Consider the following 17,672-nt stretch of genomic DNA (forward strand, 5'->3'; position numbering starts at 1 on the left):
TAATAATAGTATTTGTATGATTATTTAAAATTTTTAAACTATAAATAGATATTCATACAATGTTAATAAAAAATATTTTTAATGTAAAATCCCTTGAGCAGAAGGAGTAGATTTTGTACTTGGTGCCTTCAGGAGCTGATGACAACGAAGGTAATTGACAACAATTTTGTCAAATAACAAGTTTGAGTAAACGTCTTAGCTTTCTTACTCATTGCTAATAGATTAGAATTTACTATTATAAAGTATGTGTTTGTTCAAACAAAAGCATACTTATTAAAACATAAATATAAAATAATTTCGACCCAATATTTCGTTAGGTATGAATTTTATACCATTATTATATAAGGTAGTAACGAAAACAAAAAAAAATTATATTTGAACAAAATTTAAAACATAATAACCAGTCTTGTTTTCGTCTAAAATCCATTAACTTTTGATGAATAATTAGCACAGGTTTCTTATAGAATAAACAATTACTTTATATTCATTAAGAAATAATAGTTATTCAAATTTAAATTGTTTTTAGAAAGCAACATAATAATGTGTAATAACATTTATTTGCAATACATGATCCAGAGAGGTAATTGGTCTTACATAAAAGTAATTTTACACATTTTATTATCCAGAGATAATTTTATTTACAAAATTACATGCTTATTTAGCTTTCTTGCTCTTAATTTTTCTCATATAGAATTCTAATTCTTTACCTTCGAGAATATAACCATCAGCTCTTCCACATTGACCAGGTCTACTGGCTATACAAGCTGCAATCGAATAAATATCGGTCAGATATATATGAATATATAAATTTATATAATAATAACAAAAAATTATTAAAGATATAATACCAAGAACTCGTCCCGTAGAAAATTGTTCTTCTAAGGCTGGTTCAACTTTGGCGAATCGTTGCCTTGCTTTGTACTTGGCTTCTGTTTTCTTCGACCGTTTCTTGTTAAGAACTTCTTCCTCTGCTTCTGTCTAAAATATTTAATTCCATTTTATTTCCTATAAACTATTCCAGAAATATATTCCTAGATCAAGTGCATAAATATAATTAATGCTTAACCTACCAATTTTGCACCTCGCTTGCGTCCCAATGGAAGAGCATAATGGCCTTCATACCACTGTCTGAATGGTGTGGCATCAATAGTAACAATTGCATTCTTTACAAGAGTTTTTGTACGAACTAATTCATTGTTTGATGCATTGTATACAACGTCGATAACGCGAGTTTTTCTTGTGGTACATTCAGAACCCCAGGAAAAATTTCCTGTATCCAATCGAAGTGCCCTATACTTCTTATTTCCACCACGGGTGCGTACCTTATCACAAAAAAATAATACGCATCAATTATGTAATTAAAGAAAAAAAACAACAAATTACATTGATTATGTATAAATCAGTTCGCTGTGGGAAAATGTCAACATAACTCTCAGAGTAGGTAAGGTGATCATCATTACTTAATAAAATGATAAATACAAAATTTACTGTAATAGACTTTTAAAAATTTATGCAGTTTAATAAACTATTCACACTTTTATCTGAATCTTAAACTTACTGTGTGAATGCGTTGAGGTCCAAGTTTAGTATTTGCGGCTGGACGACCTAATTCAAACTTTCTCTTCTTTCGGATAGGCTTCCTCTTTCCACCAGTTGCTCTCCTCTTATGCCAATGATCCCGCGATATACCTATTCATTAAAAACATCTATATACGTTTTACTTGAACATACATAAAATCTGATTACAAACTTCTAATTATTCTAATGTTTACACAATTCAATGTAGTGTCATTTCTAACAAATTTTAAAACGTATCATCAAATGCGGACGAGTAATATCGACTAACTTTACATTAATATATATTTTTATATATTATAAAATATTGTACAAAAACTTTGAAAAGTGGTTCTAACCATTAAAAGTCGATATAATTTAAACAAATTTTTAGGACAAATTTTGAAATAATATAATAACGAATCTCTAGATTATTACATTGTATACAAATTTTTCATATTTTATAAAGATGTTTTTCACGGAAAATGCAGATGTAATTCGATAAAAACAAACTTTTGTAAAACCGAGAAACTCACCCATCTCGCCGGATTAAAAAAGAAACATAGAACTACTAAATGTCACTAAGATAGCTCTCCGTTTTAACGCTTATGCTTCATTCACATGTAGGCTATACGAGTACCTAATTATAATATGAATGCAATTTTTATTAAATAAACTTGGCTCAAAGAATTAAATAAGCAATATAAATTTTAAATTGTAAATATCAAATGTGTATACATATATATATACTTTACTTCGATAATTAATTCGTGTATTAATTTAAATTTGTCATTAAATTTCAACCAATATCTTGCTACTTTTTCTTTTTGAAATTCAATGAGATTAAAGTTACTATTAAACAGATATGAATGAATGATAAGTAAGAATTTTATTTATAATCAATTTTTAAGTTATATATGATATTTGCTTTGTGAATATTATTTTATAAATAACCGAAAATTTGCTTAAAAGTGCTTTAGCCGTCTGACTAAATTTAAATAGAAACAAGAAGTATAAAGTTTATAGAATTAACAAACATTATTCAATTAATATATTTTCAAATACTGTTTTCCTATTGGGTTTTTAATTCAAATTCTATTCGTATATGTCGCTGAAGTCACATAGGATACGAGCGATACATAATTAATATTCTTAAACTTGAAAATTTGTATCTAAGGACGGCGCGCATTTGAATAAAATGAAATTATTTAATATCAATGAGATTGAGGATTATTAATTTTATAATGTTTACACAATTATACGATTATTAATTTAAAAATTAATTATGCTTTGCTTCTACATATATACTTTACATTATTAAAATGAATATTCTGTTGTTAAAATTTTTATTTCGTTCTCGAACAGATAATATAATATACATATATTATTAATTATATTATGGAGATTACTTTTATTGAGTAGATTGTTTAATAACAATATATAATTATATAATAATTTATTGGAAATAATTACTTACATATATTTTATGGTTTCTAATATATTATGATTAGTCTAGTGGAAAGTTTTACTTGTAAGATATATTTATTGATCAATCGTTAATAAAATTTAGAAAAATATTTGCATAAATAAAATTAAAAATCATAGCTAACATTTCGTTCATTGATATAAACAATTTTTGTTATTATTAATATATTTTATTGATAGTCTTCTATTATGTTCAAATATAGATGGCAGAAGTAGATCGTGCAGGAAACATAATTTGCGAGCTATCGTGTATACACAGTTTGGAATCAATCACATACACGTGTTGACATGTGCATTTGAATAGTATATAGAAATTTGAGATTTGTTAAAGGTAAATAAATATTCGATATTTTTATAGCATTATTATATCTATCTATCAAATAATACGTAATATTTAATATTAATTCAATATTATATATGTATTATTATTAATAATTATTTATCTAAGTAGTATCATTTTTTGAGGTTAATTTCTCTTCGTACAGCTCTTACAGAATTTCCCATTGTATTCTAATTATTCATTGATTAATTGATAAAATTAGCGTTAACATTATTTATATTATTTATTCTTAATTTTTTTTTTCTCCAAATTTTTTACAAAAAGATGTCGGAAGAAATGGATCATGAAACAATGAATGATACTGAAGATGAAAGTATGGATAATAGTAGCGAGGATGCGGAAAGTGAAAGAATTATAGAAAACGAAGATAAGGATCAGAAGGATAATAAAGTAGAATCAAAAGTGTACTTACCTGGACAACCTTTAGATCCAGAGGAGGAACTTATTGTCGATAAATCTACGTATCGTATGTTGCATCATGCACAATCTGGTGCACCGTGTCTTAGCTTTGACATAATATTAGATGATCTTGGTAGCGATAGAGAAACTTATCCCCTTAGCATGTACCTTGTTGCTGGTACTCAAGCTGCAAAGGCACATGTAAATAATCTTCTTGTTATGAAAATGACAAATTTGCATGGGATAAAAGATATAGATTCAGAAGACGAATCAAGCGACTCTGAAGATGAAAACGATGAACGAATTCCAATTATGACGGTTGCTCCAATTAAACATCAAGGATGTGTTAATAGAATAAGGTAAATGTGTAAATATATATAATAAATATATGTATATATTTAATGTATAATATATAATTATTACATATTATTATTGGAACATTAATATAAAATGTGACTATAATAACATTCTTAGGTGTACGCAAATAGAGCATACAACATTAGCAGCAAGTTGGAGTGAATTAGGTCGAGTAAACCTTTGGAATTTGAATGAACAATTGAAAGCAGTTGATAATACTGAATCACTGCTTTCATATCGTAAAAAATGTGAGAGACCTGATGGTGGTGTAAAACCATTGTTTACTTTTAATGGACATCTTACCGAAGGATATGGTCTTGATTGGTGTCCTACAGAAAAAGGCACATTAGCTTCTGGCGACTGTAAGGGTAATATACACATATGGCGCATCAGTGGAAGTGATACTAGTGGAACTTGGCAAGTCGATCAAAGGCCTTATAATTCACATGCACCGTACAGTGTAGAAGATATTCAATGGTCTCCTAATGAAAGAAATGTTTTGGCTTCTTGTTCGGTTGATAAAAGGTTTCCTATGAGTTATATATAGATATATATTACTTAAAAACATTAGTACATCTTTGTACTTGACAAAACTTTTTTTTTCTATATAGTATAAAAATATGGGATACAAGGGTCAGTCCACAATCCGCGTGTATGCTATCGGTCTCTGGAACACATACTGCAGATATTAATGTCATTTCTTGGAATCACAAAGAAAATCAATTCCTTGTGTCTGGAGGAGATGACGGATTACTTTGTATATGGGACTTGAGAGAATTTAGTCCAAATGGATCAACTCCTCTTGCAACTTTTAAACAACATACCGCACCTGTAACAACTGTAGAGTGGCATCCTCAAGAAGCCACTGTGTTTGCTTCAGGTGGTGCGGATGATCAAATCGCGCAATGGGATCTGTCAGTAGAAGTAGATCATTCAGAAGAATCCAAAGACAATGAAATAACAGATTTGCCTCCACAGTTATTGTTTATACATCAAGGTCAAACAGACATTAAGGAATTACATTGGCATCCACAGTGTCCTGGTACTATAATATCAACAGCACATTCTGGATATAATATATTTCGTACCATTAGTGTCTAATGAATTTATAATCTTAATTATATATTGTCAAAATATTCAGAAGAATATACTTTTTGTAATTTCCTTTGTGCTTTTTAATTAATTTTAATGTAACTTTGCCACTTCTTTAATACGTTATCATAAGTATTACAAAGTGTTACTTATTCAAGAATAGAAAATTTCTTTCTCGTCTGACTCGTGTATTTTTTAGGTAAAACAATTGTTTAATATTATCCATTCATTAGGAATAAAGAAAATAGATGTCGTATTGTAGGTCTACCATGTGGACAATTCCAAGGATTTTTCATTTGACTCATTTGTATTATTAATTTTTGCATTTCTGCATTATTTAATGCAGTACCGATCATAACTGCGCTACGACATGCTCTTGATGCTAACATTTGCCGAACTCGACTTGGACGAGGAATTTCAGAAGAAACTTTATGTTCTATCGCTCCTTCTTTGATTAAAAAAATTAATTCTTCTATATCTCCTTGTCCAAATTGCCAGCCAAAGCTAACCGGCATTCCGATTAATTCTACACGTTTTCCAACGTCATCTGAAAGAAAATAATTATTATTAATTATTAGAATCTTTATAAGTAACATATAGCTTTTCATAATGATTAGTATACCTTCAGTATTTATTTTAAATTCGAAACCATTGCTTTCGAATATTTCTCGTTGTTCTATGAGAATAGTTTCATTTAAAGATGAAAGATTTAAAGGTTTAGGTATAATTAATTTTTGCGTTTTCAGTTTCGTCTCATTACTTAATTTTTCGAAACGAAATTTTTCATCTGTTGCATGCTGATCAATTATGAAAAGATCATTTTCCAACAGAGCTATAATAAAACCTAAATTGAATTGCCCTATAACCTCCATCTGTAACATAATATATCTTATAATTTATATATTAAATTAATAGAAAGAATTAGAATGCCGAACTTGATATTATTATAATAACCTTTGTAAACGATTCTTTGGTAAGTTCTCTTTGTAGTTCTTTCTCAGCTTCATTATTCTGATCAGCTTCTATTTGTACTTTATACTTCAAATTTACATTTTTATTAACGTCATTCTTAGATGCTTTCTTTTTTTCGTAAAACTTTTCTTTTACTTTTTCTATATTAATAGGTATTTCAATGTTCAATAATTTTTCTACAACTTCATTATTTTCTTCAAAAACATTGTCTGTCTCTATGTGCGCTTCTTTTTCATTATTTTTTTCAATACTTTGTGATCTATGAAAAAGTTGTATTCGTTTTGCTGGTGGATCCTCATGAGTAGAAGAAGCTATTCTTTTAAATCCAACATTTAATTCTGTCAAGGTTTTTACAGTAAAATTTCCTTGCACGGACTCCCATTTTCTTATCAGATTAAATTTAACAGAGGCTAAAATTATTTTTTCATGTGTGAACAAAATAGTTCTTTTGTCTGGTGTAACATTAATATCAGCACATTCTTGATTCAATTTTAAATTCAAAAATATGAAAGGATATTGTTTATTGTTATATTTATGATATATATGATTAATTAATTTATTTATTTTTGCAAGATCGCAAGGTCGTCCATTTACATAAAAAAATTGTCTATCAGGAGTAGAACGACCACAGGTATGATCACAGCTGCTAACGTAACATTCCCAATCAAAGTCTATCTTGGAATTATTTGGTAAGTTGTATTCTTCTAAGGTTGTTTCATCAGGCGGTTGTAATTCAACTTGAATCAAACTATCAACAGATTTTTTACCAAAGACAGCAATAACATTTTTAAGAACACTATCCGCATTTGCCGTGCTTACAATAAGATTAGAGGATTTTCCTGAGATTGTATTTGTACATGATATTTTTGCATTAACGGAAACTAAACAATAACTGTATAATATTTGAATAGTACGTGTATATTCCTTTTTTATATTTCTATGAAATTCTTTCGCTCTAACTGGAAGATTTTTAAATATATTTTTTACATGAACTGACGTTCCCTTTTCTCTAGCATATATTTCTTTCTTTTTTAATAAACCATTCCTATCAAATTCCAATTTGAATCCATGTTCATTAGTCAAATGTCTGGTTACGATACTTAGATCACCTAATGCGCATAATGAACTTAGAGCTTCTCCACGAAATCCAAATGTATTTACCTCTGTTAAGTCCGAAAATTCACGCAGTTTAGATGTATAATGTTTTAAACCTGTTTTGAATATATGAAAAAATTAATATTTTTTTTTTTTTTTTTTTTTTTTTTTTTTTATATATATATTTTTTTCTATCACATGTACTTTAAACGTAAACAAATTTACTTTATGGAATGCTATTGTAGTAAGAAAAAATATTTTTTTTTGAATTGAAATTATGAATTCTTATTATATTTGATCACTGACCTAATCCTTCAAAATCTTGTTCTTCAACTCCACTTCCATTGTCTGAGACAGTTATACATGTTTTTCCATAATCTGTTAGCTTTACATCAACAATTGTAGCTCCACTGTCTAAGCTATTTTCAACTAATTCTTTTACAGCAATTGAAAGATCAATCACTACCTATACGATTACATAGCTTTGCGTTAAAAATATTATAAGACTGATAATATAAGTCAATTTCTTTTTTTTTTTTTTCAACGGTTAACCTTACCTGTCCAGAACAAATACGATGTATTGTTTCTTTGTTTATCGCCTCGATCTTTTGCGATTTTTCTGTTGTTGCAATTGGTTCATACATTGTATTTCGATATTTAATAAAAAGCAGTTAATTTTGTGGATATATCATTTATAAATCTTTCACTTTCGGTACGACTTAACTCAGAAAACGACAGTACGAAAAATGCTGAGAATTTTACCGGCATAACTACAAATATTATTTACATCATATATTTTTCGAAAATTTTTTTAATTTTATATTTTTTTTTCTTTTTTATTCTTTCGTCGGTCTTTTGTAATCGATGGGACTTGTCCCGCAAAAAAGTGTATTTTTTTTATAATATCCAATTTTTAAAAAAAATTTACATATTAAATATATGACTATTTTTCTATTATCGGAAACTTTATTTATAATGTTTTTGAACATTGCTAAATCATTTACATATATCATACACTAAATTTGTATTTACATTTTGTTTTATAGATCTGATCTGACACCAAATCCTGGTCCTGGAGGTGGAGTTTTCAAGGATGTTAATCCACCAGCTGGATCTGCAGCAAATCTAGGTGAATTTTGAGGGCCAGGTGGTGGTCTTTCACCTTTTCTTAATGCATTTATTATCTTTGCCGCACTCTCAGGAGTCAAGTCTTCCTATCAAGATAAATAAAATCAGATAATAGGATTGTTTTTTTCTTTTTTTTTCTTTTGTTTTGTTTTTTTTTTTTTTTTGCCATAGAATTGGCTATCTATGAAAAAGGAAAATTTATAATCACTTACATAATAATCATCATTAACTTGGAACATTGGTGCATTGGCACATGCTCCTAAACATTCTACTTCCGATACTGTAAATAATTTATCTTCAGAGGTACCACCAAGTTTGCAACATGCTGCCTCGGTTACAGCATTTACTATAGAATCTGAATCTCGTAACCAGCATGGAGTACACGTACAGATTTGTATATGATATTTTCCCATTGGATTTCTATTAAACATTGTATAAAAGGTAGCAACTTCATAAACGCGCATACGTGGTACATTGAGAATCTCTGCAACTTTATGCATAGCGGAGAGAGGTAGCCAACCATGTTGTCTTTGAGCTAAATCTAATAAAGGTATCATCGCACCACGTTTGTGACCTTCTGGATAAATTTTGAGAAGTGCCTCGATACGTTTTTTGTTTGCTTCATTAAACTCGAAGGGTGTACTGGGATTATTGTATTCGGTATCTCTATGCTACAATTTAAAAATGGTATTACGTTTGAAATAAAATTCTCAAGAATTTAATAAAAAATATTACAACGTACATTGAACAGCTGTTCGGATGCATGGTTAGAAGACGTTTGTATTCCTCTGCTTTTTGTAGAAGCCTATAGAAAAATTGGATAATAAGTGTCAAACAATAACAATTATTTTAATATGATTCGAAGGTTACATAAGGTGCAGTTGGATTATATTAAAAAAAAAAAAAAACAAAAAAAAGAAGATTAATAATTTGATAAATAATAAATCTTTTTATATATAATTACGTACTAAAAGCGTACGAAATACACGAAGAGATGTTAACATATTTAGAGAAGTTGAATACATCCAGGAGTATATTAATATTTTGTTACTTTGTCAATCGGTGTTTTTTGATAGTTAACTTAACCATAACCGACAGCAGATGGCGTACGGTACGAGTTATTTTCTATATATATATATTATATATCTTTCTATTAAGAGTAAAGTAAACAAATAATACGCAATATGCAATATTAAATGCTTTAATTACTGTCCGGAAAAATGATGAGATTAAATATCTTAAAGTCATAGAATATAAATAATGACAAGTTTCAATAAGACTTTAATCTCTTGCGGTATTTCGAGGCGCTACCATTATCGTCTTTTTTTTTTTTCTTTTTTTTTTCTTCAAAAGTATTTATTCATGTGTAATGTAAAATAGCGCGTTAAAAGTTTAAACAGTTAATACGAAGAATATCAGTTGTTAGAAATATGCATTTATGAAGTCACGTGATACCTGTAAATTAACGAACAGCCAATCAGATCACGGCAGTTCCAAAACTCTTCTCCATTTTCGCGGCAACAAGGCAACCATGTCGGTTGCCGGTAGAACGAATGCAGTGATCCCGACATTTTTTGCTTCTCCACTTTCAACAATATCAATTTTTTCATCTAGTTCGAGCAGAAAAGCGATCCTAGAATAACAGGTATTGTTGTCTAATATTTTTTAAACGATATCAATATCTTCTTAGCATTTATTCGGCTAATTTCTTGACTCGCAAGAAAATGTTCTTTCGATGCATATAAAGTTGGAATAGTTTGAATTTTTAGCTTGTAACTCGCGTTGAAAAGAATTATTTAAATCGCAAGAAGCATAATTTCGTCTAGTTATAGATTACGTTCAATCGATGATTTAATTCGATATCGATATAGGTTGATAGAGTACAATTTTTCGGAAAAAGATATATATATATATATATTATATACATTGTATAAAAGATTACAATTACTTTATATATATATATATATATATATATATAATGTCGAATTGCATTGCAGTCATTGTTTCGTTTCTTCGAATTCGTCAAATAAATCCAATGATGTTTTATTTTAACGATTTTAATCTTATAAGTAAGTCGGTTTCCGATGATTCGTCGGTAATGTTGATCTGTAGATCTACTTTATCCGATAGATGGTTTGATCCATGAGAATGACACAATGCAATTATCGATAGAATATGATAATGCAGATTTCTTTTTTTTCGTATTACTTTTTAAATCAATCAGTTCATTAGTTACAGTCGGTAAGTTTAGCAATCATTAAATCTTTCCATTAAGCACGCTACGTGGCGTTACCGATATCAAGAAACGATAATATTAATTTTTGTTTTTTTTTATCCATTTCGTGGAGATAGTATACTTGTTTTAGTTGGAATATTGTTCAGTGAATAAATGAAGTTAAAGGGATTCTAGATTTTCTTTCATACTCATTGCATTTTATTTCTCGTACAACTAGTCACATTTATTACATCACAATACACAACGGTACATCTAATAATTTAATCGCGTCTAAGTTTCATGTGTGGTACAGTAGTAGCAATCGATATAATAATTTGGAGGTATAAATAGCACACTTAATGTGACATCGCGTATATTCTACGATATATTGGCATGATTGGAAATCCTTTAACATTCGTTTCCTTTTATTCGTGATGCTCTAGCGATCGTCAATCGAACGAATAATAAATCGTCGAATATTTATGATAGAATTAAAAAAAAAATAAAAAAAAAAAAAAAAAAAAAAATAAATAAATAAAAAGAAACAAACAAACAAAAATCCATGGAATATAAATCATAAAATATAAAGCGTATCATCGCGTGTTAACGAATGGCTCATCTATTTAAAAATAAGATAGAAATCTTTATTTCTCCAAGGGGAGCAAAAAAAAAAAAAAAAAAAAAAAAAAAAAAAAAAATAACGAATGAGCGAAGCCAAACGATCGTTAAGAAGATCTATGAGAAAGTATTATTACAAATCGACGATTTAAAATTAAAGTGATCGCGCACCTTTTCTCTTCGGTCTTTTTCTTTTGTTACTAACTGTCGCCAGCTAAACTGCGAATATACGATATAACTTTTTTTTTTTTTTCCTTTTTTTCCTTGAATCTTAATCTAAATAGCGTTATCTTAAAGTTGGTACATTTTATACATGTAATTCTAGCGTAGACGACGGAGACAGACAATCGGATCTTACACGGTTCTCTTTTTTATTTCTTACTTTCCTTTCTTTCTCTTTGAACGGTCTCGCATATTTTCATCTCGCGTCGCCTTGCAACCTGTCGCACGTGTCGCATATCGCATATAGCATTCGAAGCGAATCACGAAGATCGCAAATCTTCGATACGCATTTTGCCCCTAAACGATATACCTTTTCTCGATCGTCTTTAGAGAGCAAGTAAGTAAGTACGTGTGAGCGTCGCCGATCGAAAGTAGCGTTTGTCATTCTAGACTTTCTCATTATAAGCGGAGGTACATGTAAACACGCTTATGTCCTTCCAAGGAAACACGAGCTTCCTTCTTTTTCTCGTTCCTGGCACTAAGAAAATTAACGATCGTCGTGCTTAGGAACTTGATTTTATCGATTATCGAGGATCGATCTTTAAATATCGTCATCGATGATATCGGATCTAAATAAGCGCGTCTCTTAACGATATATCAAGAATTTTTTTCTTTTCCTTTTTTTTTCTTCTAAAAACCCGCCAAATTTTCAATATCTTCTTTATCACGTAAGTTTGAAGAATGCATACGATCGATCATGAAACGGGCTGATATTTTCTCTCGTTTCGACGCGTCGATCCATCGATCCGTGGAACGGACGATCGCCGGCAGTGATCGATAAAGGCAGTGTAGTTATATTATTGCGACGCGCTTCTTCGGCTGCTTAGCCTCTCTACCATTTCTTCTCATCTACATACATAAGTAAGTCATTAATAATACATAATATCAGCTAGAAAAAGGTCTTAATAATTTATATAGAAAATTTACAAGAAAATCTACATTCAACGAACGCGTGTAATCATTATTTTTTGTTTTTTTTTTTTTCCTTTTTCTTTTGTTTTTGTTTCCTTTTTTTTTGCGTATCTCTGTCGCGTGTGTGTATGCGCGTGTATATGCAAATACTTGTATGTCCATACATCTGTCCGTATATATGTATGCATGTACGTGTGTGTCTGTCTGTCTGTCTGTCTGCCTGTGTGTGTGTGTGTGTGTGTGTACGTGTACGTGCGTGCGTACGTGTTGAGCGTAGGATGTTTCGTGTCGTGTCGTGTCGACGCGTTATCGTCGTACGAGCGAAGAAGAATAAATAAATTAAAAAAGAAGAGGCGATGTAGGAGACGGAGTAGGAGGAAGGAGGTGGGCTCGAGGAAAGGCCTCGGGGCTAGCGTATATGGAAGTTTTGTGCCATTTACAGTCGTCGGTCGCACGGTCTTATGGAATTCTCATGGTTTCGCCGCCGCTCATCCCTTTTATTCGCATTAACGCGAAACGAAAGGAGAAGTCGATCGTTCCAATTTATTTACGGAAATTAAACTTACCGACAATAGTTAAGTAACACTTCGATTTATTCGAAACATTTTCGAGACATTTATATCGTCAAAGATGTATGTATGTATGTATGTGTATGTATATATATACGTGTCTTTAAGGTTTCTTAACTTTTATCGGTAAAAATGTATAATGTTGTGTTAAACGCGAAAAGATCGTGTCTTTGGAATCGCGCGAGTCGCGAGACGACACGAGGAGGAAGCGATTTTTTGTGGCTGCAAAATGTCAGCAAGCGGAGGACCATTTTGGGGCCCTCGTAATCGTGGCTCGTGTCCAACGTATATGTCCAAAGCCGACGGTTCTTCGCTCCTTGAGCCGACAGCACGATATGGCTTTGATGATAATATACGACAGCTAAATATATTCTGTGCCTTGCGCTTAACTCTTCTCGTTTCACTAGCTTGTCCACTTGTTTCTCTCTCTCTCTCTCTCTCTCTTTCTGTTTTTCTTCTCTCTCTTTCTCTCTCTCTCTCTCTCTCTCGCTCGCATTCATTTACACACGCATTCATTCTTTCGGGTCGCGTGCTCGTTCATGCTGTCTCTCTTTTTTTTTCTTTCTTTCTCTCTCTCTCTCTCTCTCTCTCTCTCTCTCTCGTTCGCACGCTCGTTTTCGACAGAAGGGTTGAGAACGACTTAAGGCGAGACTGCCGCTACTACTGATGATGCTGCTGCTGTTGATGCTTCTGCTGCTGCTACTATTGCCGCCGACACCGCCGCGAGTAAATCAAAATTTGAAGCGTCGAACGCGCTTGAAACCTTTATCCTTATCTTCGATAATCAGTAGCGTCTCGAATAATACCGGCACAGGGAGTGCGAGATAGTTAATGGTATGGTGGACATCGAGCACGGAAGACGTACGATTATCGATACTCGCGCTGGAAATAATCGAGCTGACGCGCGAGTACCGATATTCGCCTTGACTTGTTTTCCTTTTTTTTCTGTTTTTTTTTTTCTTTTTAAATTTTTTTTTGTAACTTCTTTTTGTATTTTTTTTTTTTTTTTTATCTTTTTTTGCTTTTTTTTTCCTTCCTTTTTTTCTTTCTTTCTCTCTCTTTCTTATCGTGGACCGTAAACGGAATCATCGCGAGCGTTCGCGAGGTGTGGGAACACCGATCGATACTCGGGCGGTATTCGCGATTAGAAAAATCAAGGTAGCAGGCTCCTCTATAAAGGCGGGTGGGGCGAATCCTTCGTAATCTTTCTTAGTTCTTTTTCTCTCTCTCTCTCTCTCTCTCTCTCTCTCTCTCTCTCTCTCTCTCTCTCTCTCTCTCTCTCTCTCTCTCTCTCTCTACGTCCTCGTATGTGCCGATGACTTGCTGCTCCTTCAATGGCAAGATCTCGCTCTACGTTGGAAGCGACGCATTCGACGATGCCATTCGTCGCGCCACTCGATGACGATCGATCTCTGCGTCACAGTGAGACCACCTTGACCTCCACCGTCGCTCTCTTGGCCGAGGATCAAGTACGATCTATGGACATTACGAGAATCAATGTTTTGTTTTCAGGATCTTCAACTGTTCATTCCTTACATATATATGTATATATATATATACACATGGTATTTTTTATTACTCGTATAACTTGTGAATACTCACTTGTTGGGTTTTATCTTGGGGCATCTGCAGGCCAAATCCGCGGAGTGCACGTAGAGCGGTACGTCGCCGCGTCGAATCCTCGAGTTTGGAGTCTTTTTGTATATAAAATCGACGTTCAATGTGAACCGTATCCAAGATGTCCCAGAGACGCTACTACCGCTTTGCGAACCATCGCTCTTCTTGTGCCTGTCCGTTATTCTTCCAAGTATAGCTACAAAAATGGACAAAACAAATTGTTTCGTATTAACAAACGATATTTGATATTTCCGAGCGTTTGGCTTGTTCGGTAGTTTCGATTTTCTATGAAATGTTATATATATATATATATATACCCATATATATATACATACACACATGTTATACATATGTACAATATATATATATATATATATACATATATATATATATATATCGAGTATTTGGAAGGAGGTCGTGGTCTCCCACAGACGAAGGGAAAACGTCTGGGGAATAGGGTTGTGGTTTGCAAAACAGCTTTTGCTTTTATTTCTCTCTTTCTCTTATTACGTTCGTATCCATCGATCCTGTCGTTCGCAGGACAGAGATACTATTAGCCTTTCGCCAAGGACCAGGGTCACGGCCGGTGCGTTCGTCGAAACCAACTTAACATCGAGCGGTACTTTCGATCGAACCATTCATTACTCGATCAGAGAAGAGAGATGGTTAACTGAAAAGATCGACGTATGGTACTCTCACGTCCTTTCGATAACGGATCATATTTTTGTTTTACAAGCAATAATATTAGTTTTCTAGTTAAGTAATATATCCTCGTACGTTTAGATGAAAAACTTTCGTTATTGACCTTCCCTCTTCGTTTCGGATCGGTTTACGCTATTTTCGTGATGTTCTCTATCGGATTTGCTTCCGCAAAACGACACGAAAGAGAGAAAGAGAGAAAGAGATAAAAAGAAAGAGAGAGAGGGAGAGAGAGAAAAAAAAGGAAGAATGATAGTACGTCGTGTGGTCGTTTCGGTTTCTATTCCAAGACGGAGACAGCTAAGTGCAGACCTGTTGAAGATTTATCTGTGCTGAATCAAGCAAATGGACGAGAGAAGGAAGAAAGAGAGAGAAGTATAGAGAATGAGGGATGGTGAGAAAGAGAGAGAGAGAGAGAGAGAGAGAGAAAGAGAGAAAAAGAGAGAAAAAGAGAGAGAAAAAGATGGAGAGGGAGAGCAAGCTTAAAACCGTGGCCCGGCGTACTGGACCACAGCTCAAAAGCATGCCTTTCTATTATTGAAAGTCCTACCCGCTAAAACGGCGAGCCTTTCACTTTTTTTAAACGAGCCGCCTTGCACACACCACCATCGCGTCATCGTACGAATGAACGAGGGAAGCTCAGGAAAGGGAGAAGAAAGAGGAAGAAGAGGAGGAAAAAAGGTGAGGCAAATCGTCGAGCATGGCCCATGTGTAGATCACTCGTACTCAGGGACTTCTTTTCTCTTTTCTCTCTTTCCTTTTCTCTTTTCAATCTCTTCTAGGAACTTTGACCCGAAACCGACCGTTCTTTCTTTTTTTTTGTTTTTCTTTTTTACTAATACATACTCACCGTAATCTCTTTTGCAATATTTATTCAGATTCAGTCTCTTCGTGCTAGCCCGACACTTTCCACATTGATCTGCAACAGAAACGAGGATAAAAATAATATGTAAGAGTGTTGACGATGTGAATGAATTTGATTAGATTCATAGAGAAAATTTGAAGGAGTTTAAATAAAAGTGATAGTAACGATTCAAACACATCGTTAAACGCATCCAACGGTGTAATGTCTCTCGGTTCGTCCATCGAAATGATACCGGCATTAACCAAGATATTTCATGGCAGTATATACAAGCCTTATGAATGAATAATTTGCATCCTAATGAAACACCGTGTACGATACTAAAATTTGAAATCGCATATTCATGTTTTGCCAGAGGCACGAAAATTCTCTATCCTTCGAAGCGGAATGACGATGCTCTTGCTCGGATATAAGCGTTTATCGTATCTACGAAAGAATAATTTGAGGAAATGTTTCCTCGATCGTAAATAATATTTGCGAGGTTTTTTCTTTTTTCTTTCTTTCTTTTCTTCCTTTTTCCTTTCGTGTCTGTATTAGATATATATATATATATATATATATATATATATATCTATCTATCTATATATATGTATATATATAAGGATATATGTAAATACGACCGAAGCCGAAAGTGCATCGGTCGTCGTGTTGTAGTCGTCGACGTTTAGCTTCTCGCAAATTCCCGAGGCATTCGTCTGGTCCGTCGTTCGCCCTAACCATCGTATTATCCACTTCGATGCACTTGGTGCCTCCAAGCAAGGAAGACCAAACGGAGTTCTAGAGGGAGAAGAGGAACGAGAGGGAGGGAAAGGACAGGTCGAGTGTGTACCGGTTAAAAGCGCGGTAGGAGAAGAGACGGATCTCTTCGCGTGGTACCTTGTCACGCGATGTCGGATGCATTATGACGTCATAACAACGACGACGACGACAACGAGAAAGAAGCTGGTTAACATTAATAATTACATATTGTTGAGTGAAATGATTTTTTATCGACTTAATTCTGACAAAACTGTTATATCATAGAATATTAGAAAATGAAATATTAGTTCCTTAAACAAAAATTTACTTCGGTTGATAATAGTTAATAGCTCATTTTGTTATATACATACATGCATATATATATATATATATATATGCATACATACGTACATATGCGTACGATACATCACCGACACTTAGAGATTACTTCAGCTTGTCTCGTCTCGCACTTGACATCGACCATTATCATTCTCCCCGGTGCCATATCTATTATCTAGCCTCGGTTATCCATCTATTATCTCGACCGGCACGGTCAGCGTATATAATGCGACTCGGAGAGCGAGACTCAATTAATTCTACGGGATATATGTTACGGTCCTGAGTTAGCGCTAGTTTTAGATAGAGACGAATGAATAGGGGAGAGGCGACTAGTAGTAGTAGTAGTAGAAGAAGAAGAAGAAGAAGAAGAAAAAGAAGAAGACAATGCTTTCACGTAGGAAAGACGAAGAGAGAAAGACTGACACGTTTTTCCACTTCCTTATAGCTTTTTAAAAAGAA

At 32.8% G+C, this 17,672-nt stretch overlaps 5 protein-coding genes across 5 annotated transcripts in view; 1 reads left to right on the forward strand and 4 right to left on the reverse strand.

The window, feature by feature from the left end:
* Window positions 1-613: 613 nt before the first annotated feature.
* Window positions 614-2,094, reverse strand: LOC124422853 (40S ribosomal protein S8). Its single transcript, XM_046959788.1, has 5 exons — window positions 2,091-2,094; window positions 1,559-1,689; window positions 1,071-1,322; window positions 849-978; window positions 614-764 (listed from the first exon to the last, which is right to left on the reverse strand). Exons 1-5 carry the CDS (start codon window positions 2,092-2,094, stop codon window positions 655-657), a joined length of 627 nt encoding a protein of 208 aa, XP_046815744.1. The 3' UTR covers window positions 614-654.
* A 1,148-nt stretch (window positions 2,095-3,242) lies between these two features.
* On the forward strand, window positions 3,243-5,299 carry LOC124422722 (glutamate-rich WD repeat-containing protein 1). The gene is made up of 4 exons (XM_046959564.1): window positions 3,243-3,370; window positions 3,644-4,137; window positions 4,253-4,660; window positions 4,747-5,299. Exons 2-4 carry the CDS (start codon window positions 3,644-3,646, stop codon window positions 5,234-5,236), a joined length of 1,392 nt encoding a protein of 463 aa, XP_046815520.1. The 5' UTR covers window positions 3,243-3,370; the 3' UTR covers window positions 5,237-5,299.
* Window positions 5,300-5,443: 144 nt separating this feature from the next.
* LOC124422721 (mismatch repair endonuclease PMS2) lies at window positions 5,444-8,107 on the reverse strand. The gene is made up of 5 exons (XM_046959563.1): window positions 7,852-8,107; window positions 7,601-7,760; window positions 6,182-7,410; window positions 5,850-6,099; window positions 5,444-5,774 (listed from the first exon to the last, which is right to left on the reverse strand). Exons 1-5 carry the CDS (start codon window positions 7,936-7,938, stop codon window positions 5,446-5,448), a joined length of 2,055 nt encoding a protein of 684 aa, XP_046815519.1. The 5' UTR covers window positions 7,939-8,107; the 3' UTR covers window positions 5,444-5,445.
* Window positions 8,108-8,240: 133 nt separating this feature from the next.
* LOC124422723 (NADH dehydrogenase [ubiquinone] flavoprotein 2, mitochondrial) lies at window positions 8,241-9,548 on the reverse strand. The gene is made up of 4 exons (XM_046959565.1): window positions 9,391-9,548; window positions 9,165-9,227; window positions 8,635-9,093; window positions 8,241-8,508 (listed from the first exon to the last, which is right to left on the reverse strand). The coding sequence occupies exons 1-4, from the start codon at window positions 9,445-9,447 to the stop codon at window positions 8,335-8,337; spliced, it is 753 nt and encodes a 250-aa protein (XP_046815521.1). The 5' UTR covers window positions 9,448-9,548; the 3' UTR covers window positions 8,241-8,334.
* A 1,290-nt stretch (window positions 9,549-10,838) lies between these two features.
* Window positions 10,839-17,672, reverse strand: part of LOC124423024 (netrin-1-like) — a 109,237-nt gene continuing 102,403 nt past the window's right edge. The window contains exons 5-7 of the mRNA XM_046960252.1: window positions 16,125-16,193; window positions 14,561-14,771; window positions 10,839-14,434 (exon numbers count right to left, since the gene is read on the reverse strand). Coding sequence (XP_046816208.1) covers window positions 14,290-14,434; window positions 14,561-14,771; window positions 16,125-16,193 — 425 coding nt within the window. The 3' untranslated portion in view covers window positions 10,839-14,289. The remainder of the gene's footprint in view (window positions 14,435-14,560; window positions 14,772-16,124; window positions 16,194-17,672) is intronic.

The sequence above is a fragment of the Vespa crabro genome, chromosome 3 (assembly GCF_910589235.1).
Source record: "Vespa crabro chromosome 3, iyVesCrab1.2, whole genome shotgun sequence".
NCBI lineage: Eukaryota > Metazoa > Arthropoda > Insecta > Hymenoptera > Vespidae > Vespa > Vespa crabro.